The sequence below is a fragment of the Dermochelys coriacea genome, chromosome 6 (assembly GCF_009764565.3).
Source record: "Dermochelys coriacea isolate rDerCor1 chromosome 6, rDerCor1.pri.v4, whole genome shotgun sequence".
Lineage (NCBI taxonomy): Eukaryota > Metazoa > Chordata > Testudines > Dermochelyidae > Dermochelys > Dermochelys coriacea.
The window spans coordinates 30,670,200-30,685,979 of NC_050073.1; the positions used below are offsets into that span (position 1 = coordinate 30,670,200).

A 15,780-nucleotide genomic window follows, 5' to 3' on the forward strand; every position below is an offset into this window, starting at 1 on the left:
GCCAAAAATAGTATAAGATAAAAACCACCATTTATATCCCAGACATGTTTTACAGCACAATAGTAAGAACTGCAGCACTAAGTGTTATGAATCACTGTTTAGTTCTAATGTTAGGTTACAGTTGAATTTATTTCTCATCACTCCACCATAAGTTAGGATATGGAATACAGTAATAAACATGTTTTGTATAGGAACATTATTGTCCATATCTCAGATACTGAATAACTACTCCCTACATTCAGAAGAGGCGTAATTAGAAGCAACACTTTCCTGGTATAGATGGGGTGGACCACAAATTATATGTTTCAGAGTAGCAGCCGTGTTAGTCTGTATTCGCAAAAAAGAAAAGGAGTACTTGTGACACCTTAGAGACTAACAAATTTATTTGAGCATAAGCTTTCGTGAGCTACAGCTCACTTCATCGGATGCATTCGGTGGAAAATACAGTGGGGAGATTTATATACACATACAGAGAACATGAAACAATGGGTTTTATCATACACACTGTAAGGAGAGTGATCACTTAAGATGAGCCATCACCAGCGGGGGGGGGGGGGAAGGAAGGAGGAAAACCTTTCATGGTGACAAGCAAGGTGGGCCATTTCCAGCAGTTAACAAGAACGTCTGAGGAACAGTAGAGGGTGGGGTGGGCGGAGAAATAACATAGGGAAATAGTTTTACTTTATGTAATTACTCATCCACTCCCAGTCTCTATTCAGGCTTATTAAGTTAATTGTATCCAGTTTGCAAATTAATTCCAATTCCGCAGTCTCTCGTTGGAGTCTGTTTTTGAAGTTTTTTTGTTGAAGGATAGCTACTCTCAGGTCTGTAATTGTGTGACCAGAGAGACTGAAGTGTTCTCCGACTGGTTTTTGAATATTATAATTCTTGACATCTGATTTGTCTCCATTTATTCTTTTACGTAGAGACTGTCCAGTTTGACCAATGTACATGGCAGAGGGAGGGGCATTGCTGGCACATGATGGCATATATCACATTGGTAGATGCGCAGGTGAACGAGCCTCTGATAGTGTGGCTGATGTGATTAGGCCCTATGATGGTGTCCCCTGAATAGATATATGGACAGAGTTGGCAACGGGCTTTGTTGCAAGGATAGGTTCCTGGGTTAGTGGTTCTGTTGTGTGGTGTGTGGTTGCTGGTGAGTATTTGCTTCAGGTTGGGGGGCTGTCTGTAAGCAAGGACTGGCCTGTCTCCCAAGATCTGTGAGAGTGATGGCTCGTCCTTCAGGATAGGTTGTAGATCCTTGATGATGCGTTGGAGAGGTTTTAGTTGGGGGCTGAAGGTGATGGCTAGTGGCGTTTTGTTATTTTCTTTGTTGGGCCTGTCCTGTAGTAGGTGACTTCTGGGTACTCTTCTGGCTCTGTCAATCTGTTTCTTCACTTCAGCAGGTGGGTATTGTAATTATAAGAATGCATGATAGAGATCTTGTAGGTGTTTGTCTCTGTCTGAGGGGTTGGAGCAAATGCGGTTATATTGTAGAGCTTGGCTGTAGACAATGGATCGTGTGGTGTGATCTGGATGAAAGCTAATGGCATGTAGGTAGGAATAGCGGTCAGTAGGTTTCCGATATAGGGTGGTGTTTATGTGACCATCGCTTATTAGCACCATAGTATCCAGGAAGTGGATCTCTTGTGTGGACTGGTCCAGGCTGAGGTAGATGGTGGGATGGAAATTGTTGAAATCATGGTGGAATTCCTCAAGGGCTTCTTTTCCGTGGGTCCAGATGATGAAGATGTCATCAATGTAGCGCAAGTAGAGTAGGGGCATTAGGGGATGAGAGCTGAGGAAGCCTTGTTCTAAGTCAGCCATAAAAATGTTGGCATACTGTGGAAAATCCTTGTTACTTTCCAGTAGAGGGCAGCAGCTCCCCCAAATCCCTTAAGGTAATCAACATTCCTATAAAATATTATCATGTAGCAAGATTTAGACCTAATAAAATGCAGCGTATGCATCAGTAGAAAAGACAAGAGCATAAGATGAATCTAAAATATTGCATAATCACTTAGAGAAAAAGAAGAGCTGTAGGGTTCTGATTAGATTATTTTAGTTCCCCCTGAGCAGTAGAGTAGCTAGAATAAGTTTAAGGGATACATTTTTAAATGAGCGTGCAGGTTTTTGTCAGCATGGTTCTCATAGATTTTAATTACTAAAACCTGAAGAGCTGCTTTGAAAATTTAGGGGTAAAAAGCTTTCAAAATAGTATCATTTTACTACTTTGAGATCTTTGGATGAAAAGCATTGACGAAATAGCAAAAAGGTATGCATTTGTTAGTTAAGCCACACAGCCCCTCTGTGAAGTGGGAACAATAGTGTCAACACTAGGGTGAAACACAGCAACTGTTTGACTGTGCACAGCAAGAGGGTTACAACAGGGATAATGAATAATATGAATGAATGAATAATAATGAATATGAATGAATAATAATAATAATGAATAATATTCTGGACAACTGAAACTGCAGGAGGAGTTCATAGAAGCAAAATGTAATTACCTAATTTGGAATTTGACCAGGAGTTTAGGATTAACATCTCTACTTTTACAAAAAGTACCATGGAATTATTTTATCAAAACAAATCTCAGAACCTCTACTTTTGCACTTCATTTGAGAGAGCACCTCTAGCAGGACAATATTATATAGGACTTTGCTGGGGTATTAATGCAGTATGCACTTAGGAGAAAAAATATACCTAGTGTCTCACGAGCACTGCTAGCAACAGTACCTCACCATTCCTGCCTCTTCCATCCAAACAGACATAGCTAAATCTTGATTAGCTTGTAAAATCTAGTGGGATCACAGCACAGGGTGGCATGCCTTAAAAACAGCCAAGCAAAAGAAAAAGCACTTCTTAACTTTAATTCACTTCTTAACTAAACTACCTATTTGGGTACCATATGATCACCATCATCATATCAAGTATCAGAGGGGTAGCCATGTTAGTCTGGATCTGTAAAAGCGGCAAAGAGTCCTGTGGCATCTGATAGACTAACAGACATATTGGAGCATAAGCTTTCGTGGGTGAATACCCACTTCGTCGGATGCAACGATGAAGTGGGTATTCACCCACGAAAGCTTATGCTCCAATATGTCTGTTGGTTATAAGGTGCCACAGGACGCTTTGCCACTTTTACCATCATCATAGTACCTGACCATCTCCTAAATATTTATGGAGTTATCTTCTGTACATCCCTGTATCATCTAGTAATAGTATCCCCATCTTACAAATGAGGACGGGGCAGAGAGAGAGAGAAAGAGAGAGACTCTTGCTTGAGGTCACAGAGGAAGTCTGTGGTAGAGTGGAGAACTGAAACTACATTTACTGAATCTCTGTCCAATGCCTCAACAATGAGATCATATTTCCTCCTTGGGAGGGAGAGGAACTCATCCTGTTCTGCCTGGAAATTAAAAATTGCTCTCAGAACATTGAGTGAATTTATGCTGTAGATGGAACATTCAAAATGTTGCGGGCTATGGACAAGTCCCAGAGCCTAGATTCTCACCACTTTCTGAAAGTCAGATGCCATTAAGGCATCTCTTGTTGGGCACCCAAAAATCAATGCACCTAATATCACTAGTCACTTTAGAATATGTTGGCCCAGATTAACTGAAAAGCAATAAAACTAAAAGCAAGAGTTCTGCACTTTGACTTTGGCTGGGATTTTACACACTACATATTGTAGAATACTTACATTCATATATTTAGTCCAACTTCAGATTCACTATAATATGTAGTATGACAAAGTAAATTGCATATGTCATTAAATTAATATCAGTCCATACTTAAGGGCCAAACTCCAAATTCCTTGCCCAAGAAAGTCTCCCACTGACTTTAAGGAGAGATTTTCTTGCATAAGCCATACAGAATTTGGCCAAAACCCTTTTTTCCCACTGATGCACAGAGATCTTACAGAAACTCTCATGGCAGCAATAATACTTAGCACTTTACCTATTCAAAGTGCTGTACAAACACTAACTAATCCTCACTATCTCCCTGCAAAGAAGGTACATACAGTTAATCCAATTTTACATATGGGAAACTGAGATACAGAGAGGTTGAAGTGACTTGCCCAAGGTCAACAGCAAGTCAGTAACAGATTAAAAATGCATACTTCATAACATCTAGCCTAGCACTCCTTCCTCCAGACCAGTGAGTTTCCCAATTAATGGGAATTAGTATCTATGAGAGAATGGACATCTCATAGGAGAAATATTTTCCATTGTATTTAATTATGTTGCCTCAAAAATATGTCTCTTTTTTAAAGTGTACATAACTTGGCTGTTGGAGAAATAATTTTCAAAATAAAAGAGACACTGTTACCCCATGTACAAACTCAGTGTTTATAGTTCATTTTTAAACTCTCTGTGTGTTTATGCTTAGGAAGGACAGCAAGCATCTGAATTCAGAAAACAATGTTTTCATGTTAGACCTAAAATCAGTGTTACCTGTTCCAGCCCTTTTCACAAACTACACTAGCGGGTTGATAAATTGAGTGCCAAGTTTCAATCTCATGTTAGGTTAAAATGATTTATATATCACTGAAATCCTGTTTGTAATGAACAGACTTTTAAGCATGACACTGTTAAGTGACACAAAGTGGTGAGTGGTTTATGACACATCTCAAATCCATGTAGGACTCTTCCTGTATTATATTTTCTAAAAGTATAAAGAATGGAATTTCTCTTTTGGCCAATAATTTTAATTAACTATTTTAATTAGGAATTTTCCACATTTGCGGAAATGTGTTCTTACTGGAACTGCAGAGGATTATAATAATATAAAGCCAAAGCAATACCCATTAACATTAAATCTGCCTTCTCAAAAAAGTAGGGTCAGCTTCATCATGTATTTTTGCTGATTAAGAAAGGTTTTAAACAGATGATTAATAGTCACTTGAGCTTTAGTTGCATAAATGATCATTTGAGTGTATGTTAATTTGTCAACTGTTTACTCTAGGTTTTGTCTATAAAATAACCCCAGTGAAAGATTAATTTTTAAAAATTATATATTAGTGATATGTTCATTTAATTCCTTTTCTCCTTCATCTACTTCTTAATTGTTCCCTCTCTCTGCAGATCCTTTAACTGTCACTACTGCATTATTTAAAACTGTTTGGGGACACAGTATGTATGAAAGGAAATGGAACTACTCAGTAAAGCTACCCAGATTCCTAAGTGTTTGCAGGATTAAGCCCTGAAGTTGTATTAAAATCCCAACTTGTAAATGTCCCACTTTTTCTGGAGAAAGACGATGTGTGTTTGGAAGTGACCGCCCTGTCTGCCTGCAGGGTAGCAGCCGCAATTTCAGGGAGAATAGTTAAGGCGGAGAATGCATCTCTGTAATTCTCCTGCAACGCCACACCACACCCCAACCACCTACTACATTGCCACCAGCCTAGCAATCTATCCCAAAAGTAGGTGTGTACACTGGGTTTGCTGTGAGACGTGAATGCTTCTGGGCGCTGCTGGCAAGGGAGGGATCACCTTAGACTGAGTCGGTTGGGCAGTCAAAGGAAAGTCTCTATTATATTCATACACATACCTTTCCAAGAGTGATACACACGCCCAATTTACCAAAAAGGACAGCATCACACACGTATCCACACCTGATTTCCTAAATAACGTTTCTCTTGGCAGAATTGTGAATTAAATGTCTCAGGAGTCTGAATTCAGTTCCTATCCTTCAATATTTATTAATGGCAAAGACAACAAGAAACACCAGGGGACCTTCTGGAAAAATGTCAATGCGAGGCTAAAGAATCTGCATTGCAACAGCGGATAAGTCTCCTTCATTCTGGTACAGAGTAAAAGTGTTCCCTAGTAAAAAGAATCCGAGGGAAAAAGAGAGAGAGAAAGAAACCGAAACGTGTGAAATGTTCATAGTAGAGATGTCACACTATTGTAGAACAACGCTATATTTTATTGGCTATGGTGAATACTGACAAAGGCCCCGATCCGGCAAACACGCACGTGCTTAACTTTACTATCCTGACTAAAGTTAAGCATATGTTTAAGTGTTTGTAGGATCAGGGCTAAAACGGCCCATGACAACTTTTCCCCTTACATTTTTTTAAAAAGTCTATAGATTTTAATATTTTAGATGACCGTGTCTCTAGTTCCATATCAGTACAATTTTCTTTAAATGTTTGTTCTAAACTTAATATTTTAACAATATCTAAATGTCAGCTTACATTAAAACGATCAGCAACAGACAGAAATGCTCTAGGGTGTATAATAAATACCAATGTTGGATGATGTATTCATCTCCTTACTTATGTAACCGAGCCTGTTCTTCATTAACGTTATCCATTGCACTTCACATTTTCCAAATATAAATTTTAAAAAAGTTTTGCCTTGCTGCACTTGAACGGATTTTTTTAAATGATCAGGTCTAGCTACAATATATCTATAAATCTCTATCTATAGTGTTTATATTCTATGAGGGAACTATATATTATATACTGTATCTATACTCTATAGACCAACAGGTATTGAGTGTTCCGAGTATAATACAGACTCATCCATAGAGCAGATATTGTAAGTTGTAATGAACGTTGCAACATGCAATGACTAAGAACCAACACCTAAAAATCCCTTTGATAATTAGCACAACGCCAACAAGCTTGTACGGGATATTTTTTGCTAGTCATTTTACTTTTGCCCGACTATTGATTGGTCCCAATCCACGCTTATCGCCGCAGGATGATTAATACTAGACGTGCATGGGGCAGGCGGGGGGTCGGGGGCAGAAAGTGTCAGACCAGTCACACGAAGCTCCTCCCCCTCCCCAGCGGCGCTGCTCTATAAAAGTGTGAAGTGGAACGCAGGAGAGCCAGTGGTTACCTCAGTGACACGGAGAAGGGCAGAGCGACTGCGAGGGAAACTGCTACTTGGGATCGGTAATATACAAAGATTTTACTCAGTGGATTATCATCGTTATCAGGTACGGATCTTTTAAAAAGAGGAATTTGCGGGGCGAGTAGCTACCAAATCGGGCTGTTTTTTTTTTTTTAAATGCATGAAGTTATGCTGCTGGGTTTGCACTGGCTCTTGGTATCAGTTGCAGCTTGCAATGTAAACCCTCGTTTTCTATGCGAGTTAAGAAAGCTGAGCTGTCAAGGGTTAAAACCAAATGCAATTATATATAGGCTGGTAAGGGAATTCGTTGCATGCTTTTAAAAACTGAGTAGCAAGCTTTTTCTAATCGCGTGAGTGAATGAAATCCCAATTTAACCCCTGTGGGGTATTTTTGACAACAATTCTAGCCTTCAGCCATGTAAGCAAGTAAAATGTTTGACAAAAGCAAACTTTGGAGGGGCTCTTATTTACTCTGCGATAAATTGCTAAGCCAATATTAGCGCTTAGTTCAGCACACACGCGAAGTCCCCAGCGGCTGGGGACCATCCCGAGGCGTAGAGTTCACTGTAACCGAATACAACTTCTGTGTTAAATATACCCCCGATGACATTTCTTCTCGTCTTCCTCCACCAGGATTTCAGCCAGAATGAAACTGGTTCACATAGCCCTCCTCTATCTCGGGTCCGTGACCTTCCTTGGGGTGGATGCTGCAAGGCTAGACGTCGCTTCAGAATTCAGAAGAAAGTAAGTATCCAAATGTGCGCCTTTGTACAGGCTGAGCAGTGGCTACTAGTCCGTCCTAGGTCAGAAGATGTAAACTCCTCTGGGAGTTGCACGGTGCCTAAGCCCTACGCCATCCCTTTAGGAAACCTGCGCTGGCAGAACCTTTAGCCCCTAGCCTGTGTTTGGTTTGGCTCCTGCACTGTGGGCTCGCACTAACAGCCCGTCCCCCCTTTGCTGCTCCTTTCAGATGGACCAAATGGGCACTGAGCCGGGCCAAGCGCGACGCGATACCCCCCAGCACGTTCAGCGGGCAAGTGGCAGCGGCGGACGTGCAGCCTCTCATAAGGTCACAGGACGTGAAGGAGGATCCCCGAGTCTCGCATCCCAGGTAACTTCGCGCTCACACACGTATTGCAGGCGGGCACTTGCGCAAGGAGGTGGAAAGTTTTCAGTCTCCCTTGTTCGGGCTGGCTGAACCCCAGATGTCCCCAGCCGGGGGAGGGGGTCTATGGACTGTGAAACCTCTTGGGATCTGGCTCCAGCGGCCCCCATTGTAGCTGCAGGGAGACTAGCACGTTTGCTGTGGAAAGCCAAATATAAATGGGAACTTGAGTCCCGGATACACAGAAATAGTATCAGCCACCAGACTGCGAGGTCACCTCCTCCTACAGCCAGCAAGCTTTGGGCTATAGCCTTTCCTCTGTACCCAGTGCAAGCACTGGCCAGCCTCCCCTTTCCCTGTCCGCACTGCTAACGCCTGGCTTCCCCCAACCCCGGAGCCCTATTCCTCCTCCAGGAGGGTCCCCTTGCTCCGCAGCCCCATTGCTCCTCTCTCACGTCCTCTTCCTCTCCCGTTGTGTCTTGCAGCGCCCCGGAGGATGCCCGCATCCGCGTGAAGCGCTACCGCCAGAGCATGAACGGCTTCCCCCATTTCCAGGCCATGCGGATGGGCTGCAGGTTCGGGACCTGCACGATCCAGCAGCTGGCCCACCAGATCTACCAGCTGACGGACAAGGACAAGGACGGCGCCGCCCCCGTGAGCAAGATCAGCCCCCTGGGATATGGCCGCAGGCGGCGCTCGGTGCCAGCCCCTAGCCGGACGCAGTCCCCGTGGCTCGCCCTGCGCCCCAGCCGCCGGGAGAGCTCGAGCGCCGCAGCCGCCGGCCAGCTGCAGGCGCAGCTCCGCGCCCCCTCTCTCCGGAGGACTTAGAGCTGCGGCGGAGCAGCCAAGCACCGTGCTGGCGCCACCTCGGATGGTGGCTTTCCCCGGCGCTTCAGCATTAGGGTGCCCGTGGGGCAGGGCAGCCTCGGAGACGGAGCTGGGAAGCAGGGCGCGCACCCGCATGGCCTTGGACTGGACACCCAGACTTGGGGCTACAGCAGCTGCCGGGCCCCGGAGGCGCTCGGCACCAGCCGGGCCGGGCCCGCCAGCGGCGCGGCGCCCCTAGGAAGGGGCTGGAGCGCGCGAGGGGAGAGCGCACAGCTGGCTCCCTTCTCTCTGGTGCCACATCACACGGGGCTGTGAAGTGAAGTCGTGTGAACCCTGGATCTCGGACATACGGGGACTAATTCCGCCTGCCCTGGCCACTGGGCTGGGGGGAAGCACCCTCTGCATTGTCTGCACCCGGCAGGGAATCGGACACTCACTAGTCCCTGCGGGGGACTGCCTTATACTTGAATGTAATAGAGAGAGGAAAAGTGCAATTGTACGTGGTTTAATTATAAGTGCTGTGTGTGTATAATAAGATAAATATCAATATTTAAGATGTTACTGTTTCCCGTCCTTTTTGCATCTTTGAAAAGAGTTATTTTTATACGTTATCTATTTTTGCATAAGGGCATTTTAAAAAAGCATTGTATTCCCTCTATTTTTCATAGCGTGAATGTAAAATCTTGGTGTTTAACTTTCTCTGAGTCTTTTATCTTGCATTCTGGACTGGTGACAGATGTAGAGAATGTATCCGCTATTCTCCATGGGTAACGTGTGACATAAAATAAACACTATTACATAAAACAGTGCTGTTATGGTGTCTCTGGACAGGGTAGACAAGATCATAATTAGTTATTTTTGACCCTGTTCTCTCCTATCGTAACTAATACTTGACACGGCACTACGCCAATGCAATAACACGGCTATCAAGCCATTAATCACAGGCAGTTTGTTAGCAGCCAACGCAGGGACCAAAAGCCTCTAGCAAGTAAACACAATAAAAGCATAACCTGCGCTTTAAAAATCTCGGAGCAGGGCTATTTAGAAGGCCCCAAGGTCTTTCCTAAGCACATGATTCAAACCGGGCTGAAATATCTCACAGGCGGGATTGATCGTGCAAGTTTATTTTTTGCCATAATTAATCAGAGAAACAACCGCAAAGTTCCAACATTGCACAACAAAGTAATAGATTTATTGAGGGAGCCTGTTCCAAAAAACGGTCATGGCAGTTTACAAGGTTACTTATGGTGAAGGATTTCCTGGGCCACAGTTCAGGTTAAAGTTAGACGCCGACGGGATCAATGCGGGCAGGACATCTTAGCGTTATTTTAAACTCCCAAAACCACAGACCAGAAAATAAATTCGAGATACGATGGAGTTTGTTAATGGAGCTACAGCACCATCTATGGTCCCCATTACCCATGCTCTAAAGTTCAACTCTTCAGGCATAGATTAAGTGCACTCAACCACCCAAGAAGGTGGAACCCCACTGCTTGAAGCATACCATTGCTTTTACAGACTTTACAGGAGGTATCATTTTAAGGGGGGGAACAATTAGTGTCTCCTTTATCAGAACTACTTCTACAAAGAGTCTCCAAAAGGTGGAGGTGCCCCCAGAAGTTTGAACAAAACTTGCAGTTGTGTGCATCAGCTTCTTGTGTTGATTTGTGCACCCACAAGTTTTTATAGGCATATTTTATAGAGGCCTTTAGTTTTAATCACTTCCCTAAAAAAATTCTCAGCTAAGACTCCTATAGTCTAGAGCTGTGGGGTTTTATACAGCTAGTTTTTTGGTTGAGGTTTTGATTTTTACAAACTGGCACTTCATATATGTACCAAATAGGTGGCAAGTAAAACTTACAAGAGAGTTCTCCCTTTCCTGCTGCTGGCCTTTCTGATTCAGATTTTGTGGAAAGCAGCGATAGGATGGGTGAAAATAACATTTTTCAAGCATACACCTAAAACATTGTCCCTTATATGCTGATCAGGCTTCCATTTCCCACAGAAATGAGTTGTCTTGCATGCAAATTTCAGCTGATGGCTGCCAACTACAAAGCCAGCAAGTAGCTACTGTAAAAAACAATTACAGATACCAAGATCTTGAAGTAAGGCTGGCTTCTGTAGTAAAAAAACAAACAAAAAAGAAGTAGGGTGTTATAAAGAAAGAAAATACAAAGGATGAAATCCTGGTGCCACTGAAGTCAACTGAACAACTCATACTGACTTCAGAAGGGCTAGGAATTGCCCATATTCTCCTCCTGTGTGGAGCAATGATTTATGGAAGGCACAGTCTGCAGTTACATAACTGTGCACCCGGGGTGACCCCAAAGTTGTAAGGTGAGGCTATACCAGTGGCAGGTTCCATGTTTGCTTTAGTTGATAATAATCTACAGTATGCACATTCCAGCTATCTGTTTTATTGTGATTTCTTTTCCCATATCTATTGCCAAAAAACAGTCCCTTGTTTTAAAGGGCATACTTTCTATGTTTTTCTGAAGGGAAATACCAAAGTTGAGACCTGCAAGATCCATGGCCTACTTGGGCATGACTGAAGCCAGCAAAGTGGTGCTGGATGGCTTGCACTATTTTTATCTCCTAGAAGTTTAATAAATAGGCTTCAACTTAAAAGGATCAAGAGTGCCATCTGCTGCAGCTGGAGGAAGCAGCAAAGCCCTATAACTGTAACAGGATGGTACTGCTGTAAGGATTGAACAGGAATTAAAGAAAAGTAAAAATCTGGCTTTCTTCCCTATTAGTTTTTGAAAAAAGGGGGTCTATTATGTGTGAAGAGAAATATCACTGAACCCTAAATGCCAGAAGATGTTGGGATGGCCCTTTGCAAGAGAACAGGTGCTGTTCTTTGAGTGTGAGGGGAAAGGGATGTACCCCTGTAAACTCTTCGGGGGAAAGGCATTTACTATATGACTTTGTTCAGTGCCTAACATTGGGGTCCATGAACTGACTGAGGCATGTAGGCACTACTGTCATATAAATATTAGAACTGAGTAATAAACTTAGCTCCCCACCTCCAGCCCGGGTAGTTTGGACTCCTGAAGCAAATAGAGCTCTTCTGTAAAGCTCCTTGGGGCCGTGGAACTAATGTTAGGGGGTAGAGGGAAAGAAACACGTCGTGTTAAGGGTATCTGATGCCTGCCATATATAATAATAATGGATTGGAATATTTCGTTATATGAGAGAGAATGCAGGGGCCTGACATCCATAGCAATCACTGTTTGGAGTTCCCAATTGATTATCCTCTCAGGTGGGAAGGATGTGGGGTGCATGTGTGGAAGGGGTGCATCTTCCTAAGACCACTGATTTTAGAGATTTGCAAGGAAGGGGAGCTGCCTTCCTAAAAAGATCCTCAACATACCATAACCCCTTCTCTGAGGGTGAGGGGAAGTGGTGAGACAAGGTTGCATGAAAAGAACTCAAGATGATGGTGCTGCTCTCTGCTGCCTCTGTGGGATAAGGGTAGATGAAAAAGCCAAGGGTACTAGCAACTTCTTTCCCTTGTGCCCCAGGGTCCACCTCCCAAAATATCACAGAATTGCATCCCAAGAGCACATGGAGTGGTTTTGCAGGAGGTAAAGCTGTGAAAGTAGCACTATGTCCTCCTCCAATTTTTTTCACCCCTCCCTTGGCAAGTGTCCTCTCTGCCTGTTGCCGTAGAGGGCATGACTGGGTGTTTAAGGTTCCTCTCCACCATGGACATTCTAAGCACAAATACAGGCCATACATTAATATATCAGGTACAAATAACAGTAAAACTAAACAGATACCAACTTACACCAATCCACAGGCTAGGCCAAAAGCTCAGAGCAATACAAAGGCTTTAAAGCTCTGTCTAGGAGATCAATTCTGTGATCCTCCTAAAGATCAATCATGAGAGTATTATAAACCCCTAGGCTGCAGATGCAAATGCACAAGCCAGATCTTCCTGTACAAGTCACAGGTTCTGACTTGCTCGCAAACCATCTGCCACAAGAAGGTGAGATGATACAAAAAGTGCCAGAAACACAATAAGAGTTGTGTGCAAAGATCAAGGGCAGCATGTGGTCCAGTGTGATAGGTGACAAGTGAAAGATGTCATCACATGCCTCCAAAATCAGCATCAGTTTACATGGAGCCTCAAGTATCAATTTCAAGGGACAGTGTGGAGCCTGGTAGGCCAGCACAACAGAGGCAGCTTAAAAGTTCCATATAGACAAGGGCTTAAGTTAAAAATGATTCTTGTGGTTGGAACTATGTATTGGAATATGAGGTCATCCTTGCCCACCAGCCCGTCCAAGAATTTATGCCAAAAAAGGGATCACCTTTCTGAACAGAATCTGAGTGGTGATGTGTCAGGAAATTGCTGCTTTCATTCATGGGATCTCCTTTCAGAGCTGTTACATTCATTATGCTATCTGGCTACCCCAGAGAGGGTAATATGGCAAAGACAAAGAGCACCAAATTGTTCTAGCTTGTTTTTATTACCTAAATACATTTATTTCAACAAAGAACATTTCTGAGGTTGCATTCTTACTGCTTTGGGGCGGTGATATCCCAGTGCCTTACCTATAAAAACTCAGAGCATCACTTTTACCCTGGGAGAGAGGCTTGCGTTTGTATTTGTCTCTCCAGCAGGGTAGCATAAAAACATAGTTCTAGCAGCTATGTCACTTGGAAGGCTGAGAAGTATTCATAGTTCACATATAATAGAAGATCAAAGAGTGTTTTTACTTTTACCAGATGATTATTAAAGCACCTGTACATATAAGTTATACCCAGAAGTGTATTCTCAAACTGATGATCACAAAAATCTGTGAAGCATCTAAGTCTCCACTAATAAGAACTGCAACATGATGCCAGAAATAACTTTTTCTTCAAGAACAATGACAGAGAAGGGAATACTAATGAATATTTTGGCACATATGTAGAATTTTCTGGCTCATTCAGTACCCAAAAGACAGAAGATCATAATTAAAGCCAATAATGGCAACACCAGACAACTGTCCAAATATTTTCCTTGTGCAGTCAATACAGCATTTTATATTATCTAACATCATAATTAAGTAGTGCAGAGCACACATGCATCAAGCAAAAAATAAATTCCAAACAGGGATAAATGCAGCTAATAATAAAAAATAATTAAGTCTAATGGAGTTTGTTTATTATGTTCAAAGGGTTCACAAGTTGCTTTTATTACCAAAATATTTTTAAAGAACTATTTATTTCACAAAATTTGTCTCAGCTTTGAACTTTTTAAACTTTTAAACACATAGCACCTTGGAACAGAATCATATATCCAGTGGTGAGGAAAAAGAACATACTTTGTTCATGAGGTGAAGACCTTTGTTATGTAAAGGACCTTTTAATACACTCTACACTATAAGTGTCAAGTGTTTTGAACAGTTTATAAAGAGATACTATTAGTGTAAAAAAGATTATCCTTATGATTAGATACTGACAAAATTGCTTGGCTTTCCCGCTGCCCTCCCCTCCCCCAATTTTCACACTAAAACTCCAGAAATGTCACCAAATATGTTTGAAATGTGAATAGTTCCCCCCATCCCCATTTTCATTATGGCTTCACAAAGCTGCCAGTTTGTAAAATGTGTATAACTTTTTTAGCAACTGTATTTAAAAAGGGCGGGGGAAGGTTTCTTAACATTTTCCTAAGATGGTAAAGAAACATGTGCCTGAGTCTTACTCTTTGATGACCGGTAGTATAACAAGGAAGAAGAGAAAAAACAAGAGAGATTTTGTCTGTTAGTTTATGTTCTGGCTAGGTCAATAAAACAAACATTATTGTCTTTTTAATAATAGGTTTCCTGTAACTGAAATCACCATGGTGCCTAGAAAATTTAAAACTAACTTGGGACCACTTTGGAACTGGCCCTAACACTACCGTGCAGGTGGACAAGGGGTTGTCAGAGCTCTCCCCATCCTCTTAAATAGCCTAGTTGTATTGCTTCTTTGTATTGGGGGAAAGCAGACAGTAGGCACAATCTCTCCTCTCTCTCCCCACCACATATGTGACTGCAGAGGGCCAGGGACTGGATGGAGCAGAGGTGAACCAGCATGCTGGAGGAGGAAGACATCTGCACCCTGTACAGCCAATTATTCTCCCAGGAGCCAGGGAAGTATCGGTGGCTTTCTGAGTCATCATTCCTTGTCCTGGGCTGCTCCTGGGGAAGTGCAGCTATGTACTGCTCCTTATATAGAATGAGATGTAAATTTATAGTCTGTCCGTTTGTTGATAGATAAATAAAACACGTTACAGAATATGATAATTGTGTCCCCCTCATTAACTATGTATGGACAGCAGAATATACAGGAGATGGGGATGGTAATATGATGAACTGACTATGAATCTCCCTATCAAATCTGGGGCCCGAGCCTGTTCCTACTTAAGTTAATGACAAAACATGGGGTCCCAGGACTCTTGAAAATTATTTATAAGACTATCTTTACATTGGAAGAATACATAATCAGTTTTACTCTCTACCACAATCTTCCCCAGCAGCGAAAGTCCTGCTGCTTCATGTGTTTTCCATGTAAAGCCTTGTTTCTGAAAACTAAAGGAGTTGCTAATAACTGGAAATGATGGATAATTACTCTGTCAAAAGGAGGTGACTCTAATCCAAACCCTGGGATTGAATCCAAGATGGGGTCCTTAATGTATGATCACTGCTGCTCCTGCTCTATAATTATAGAAGGTTAAATGGAGGCACTACTGCTGGCAACCCTAGGCCTGTAAGAAACATCCGTATGTGAAGTGAAAGGAAAGGAAAAGTGATCCAGGTAACTAAAGGCCTGTTAGTTTGACATCTGCAGTATGCAAGGTCTTGGAAAAAAATTTGAAGAGAAAGTAGTTAAGGACATTGAGGTCAATGGTGAATGAGACAAAATACAACATGGTTTTACAAAAGGTAGATCGTGCCAAACCAACCTGATCTCCTTCTTTGAGAAAGTAACAGATTTTTT

General features: G+C 42.4%; 1 protein-coding gene across 1 annotated transcript; it reads left to right on the forward strand.

Moving 5' to 3' along the window:
* The first annotated feature begins 6,851 nt into the window (after window positions 1-6,851).
* On the forward strand, window positions 6,852-9,612 carry ADM (adrenomedullin). The gene is made up of 4 exons (XM_038406608.2): window positions 6,852-6,960; window positions 7,509-7,619; window positions 7,846-7,986; window positions 8,466-9,612. Exons 2-4 carry the CDS (start codon window positions 7,522-7,524, stop codon window positions 8,806-8,808), a joined length of 582 nt encoding a protein of 193 aa, XP_038262536.1. The 5' UTR covers window positions 6,852-6,960; window positions 7,509-7,521; the 3' UTR covers window positions 8,809-9,612.
* Window positions 9,613-15,780: the final 6,168 nt, after the last annotated feature.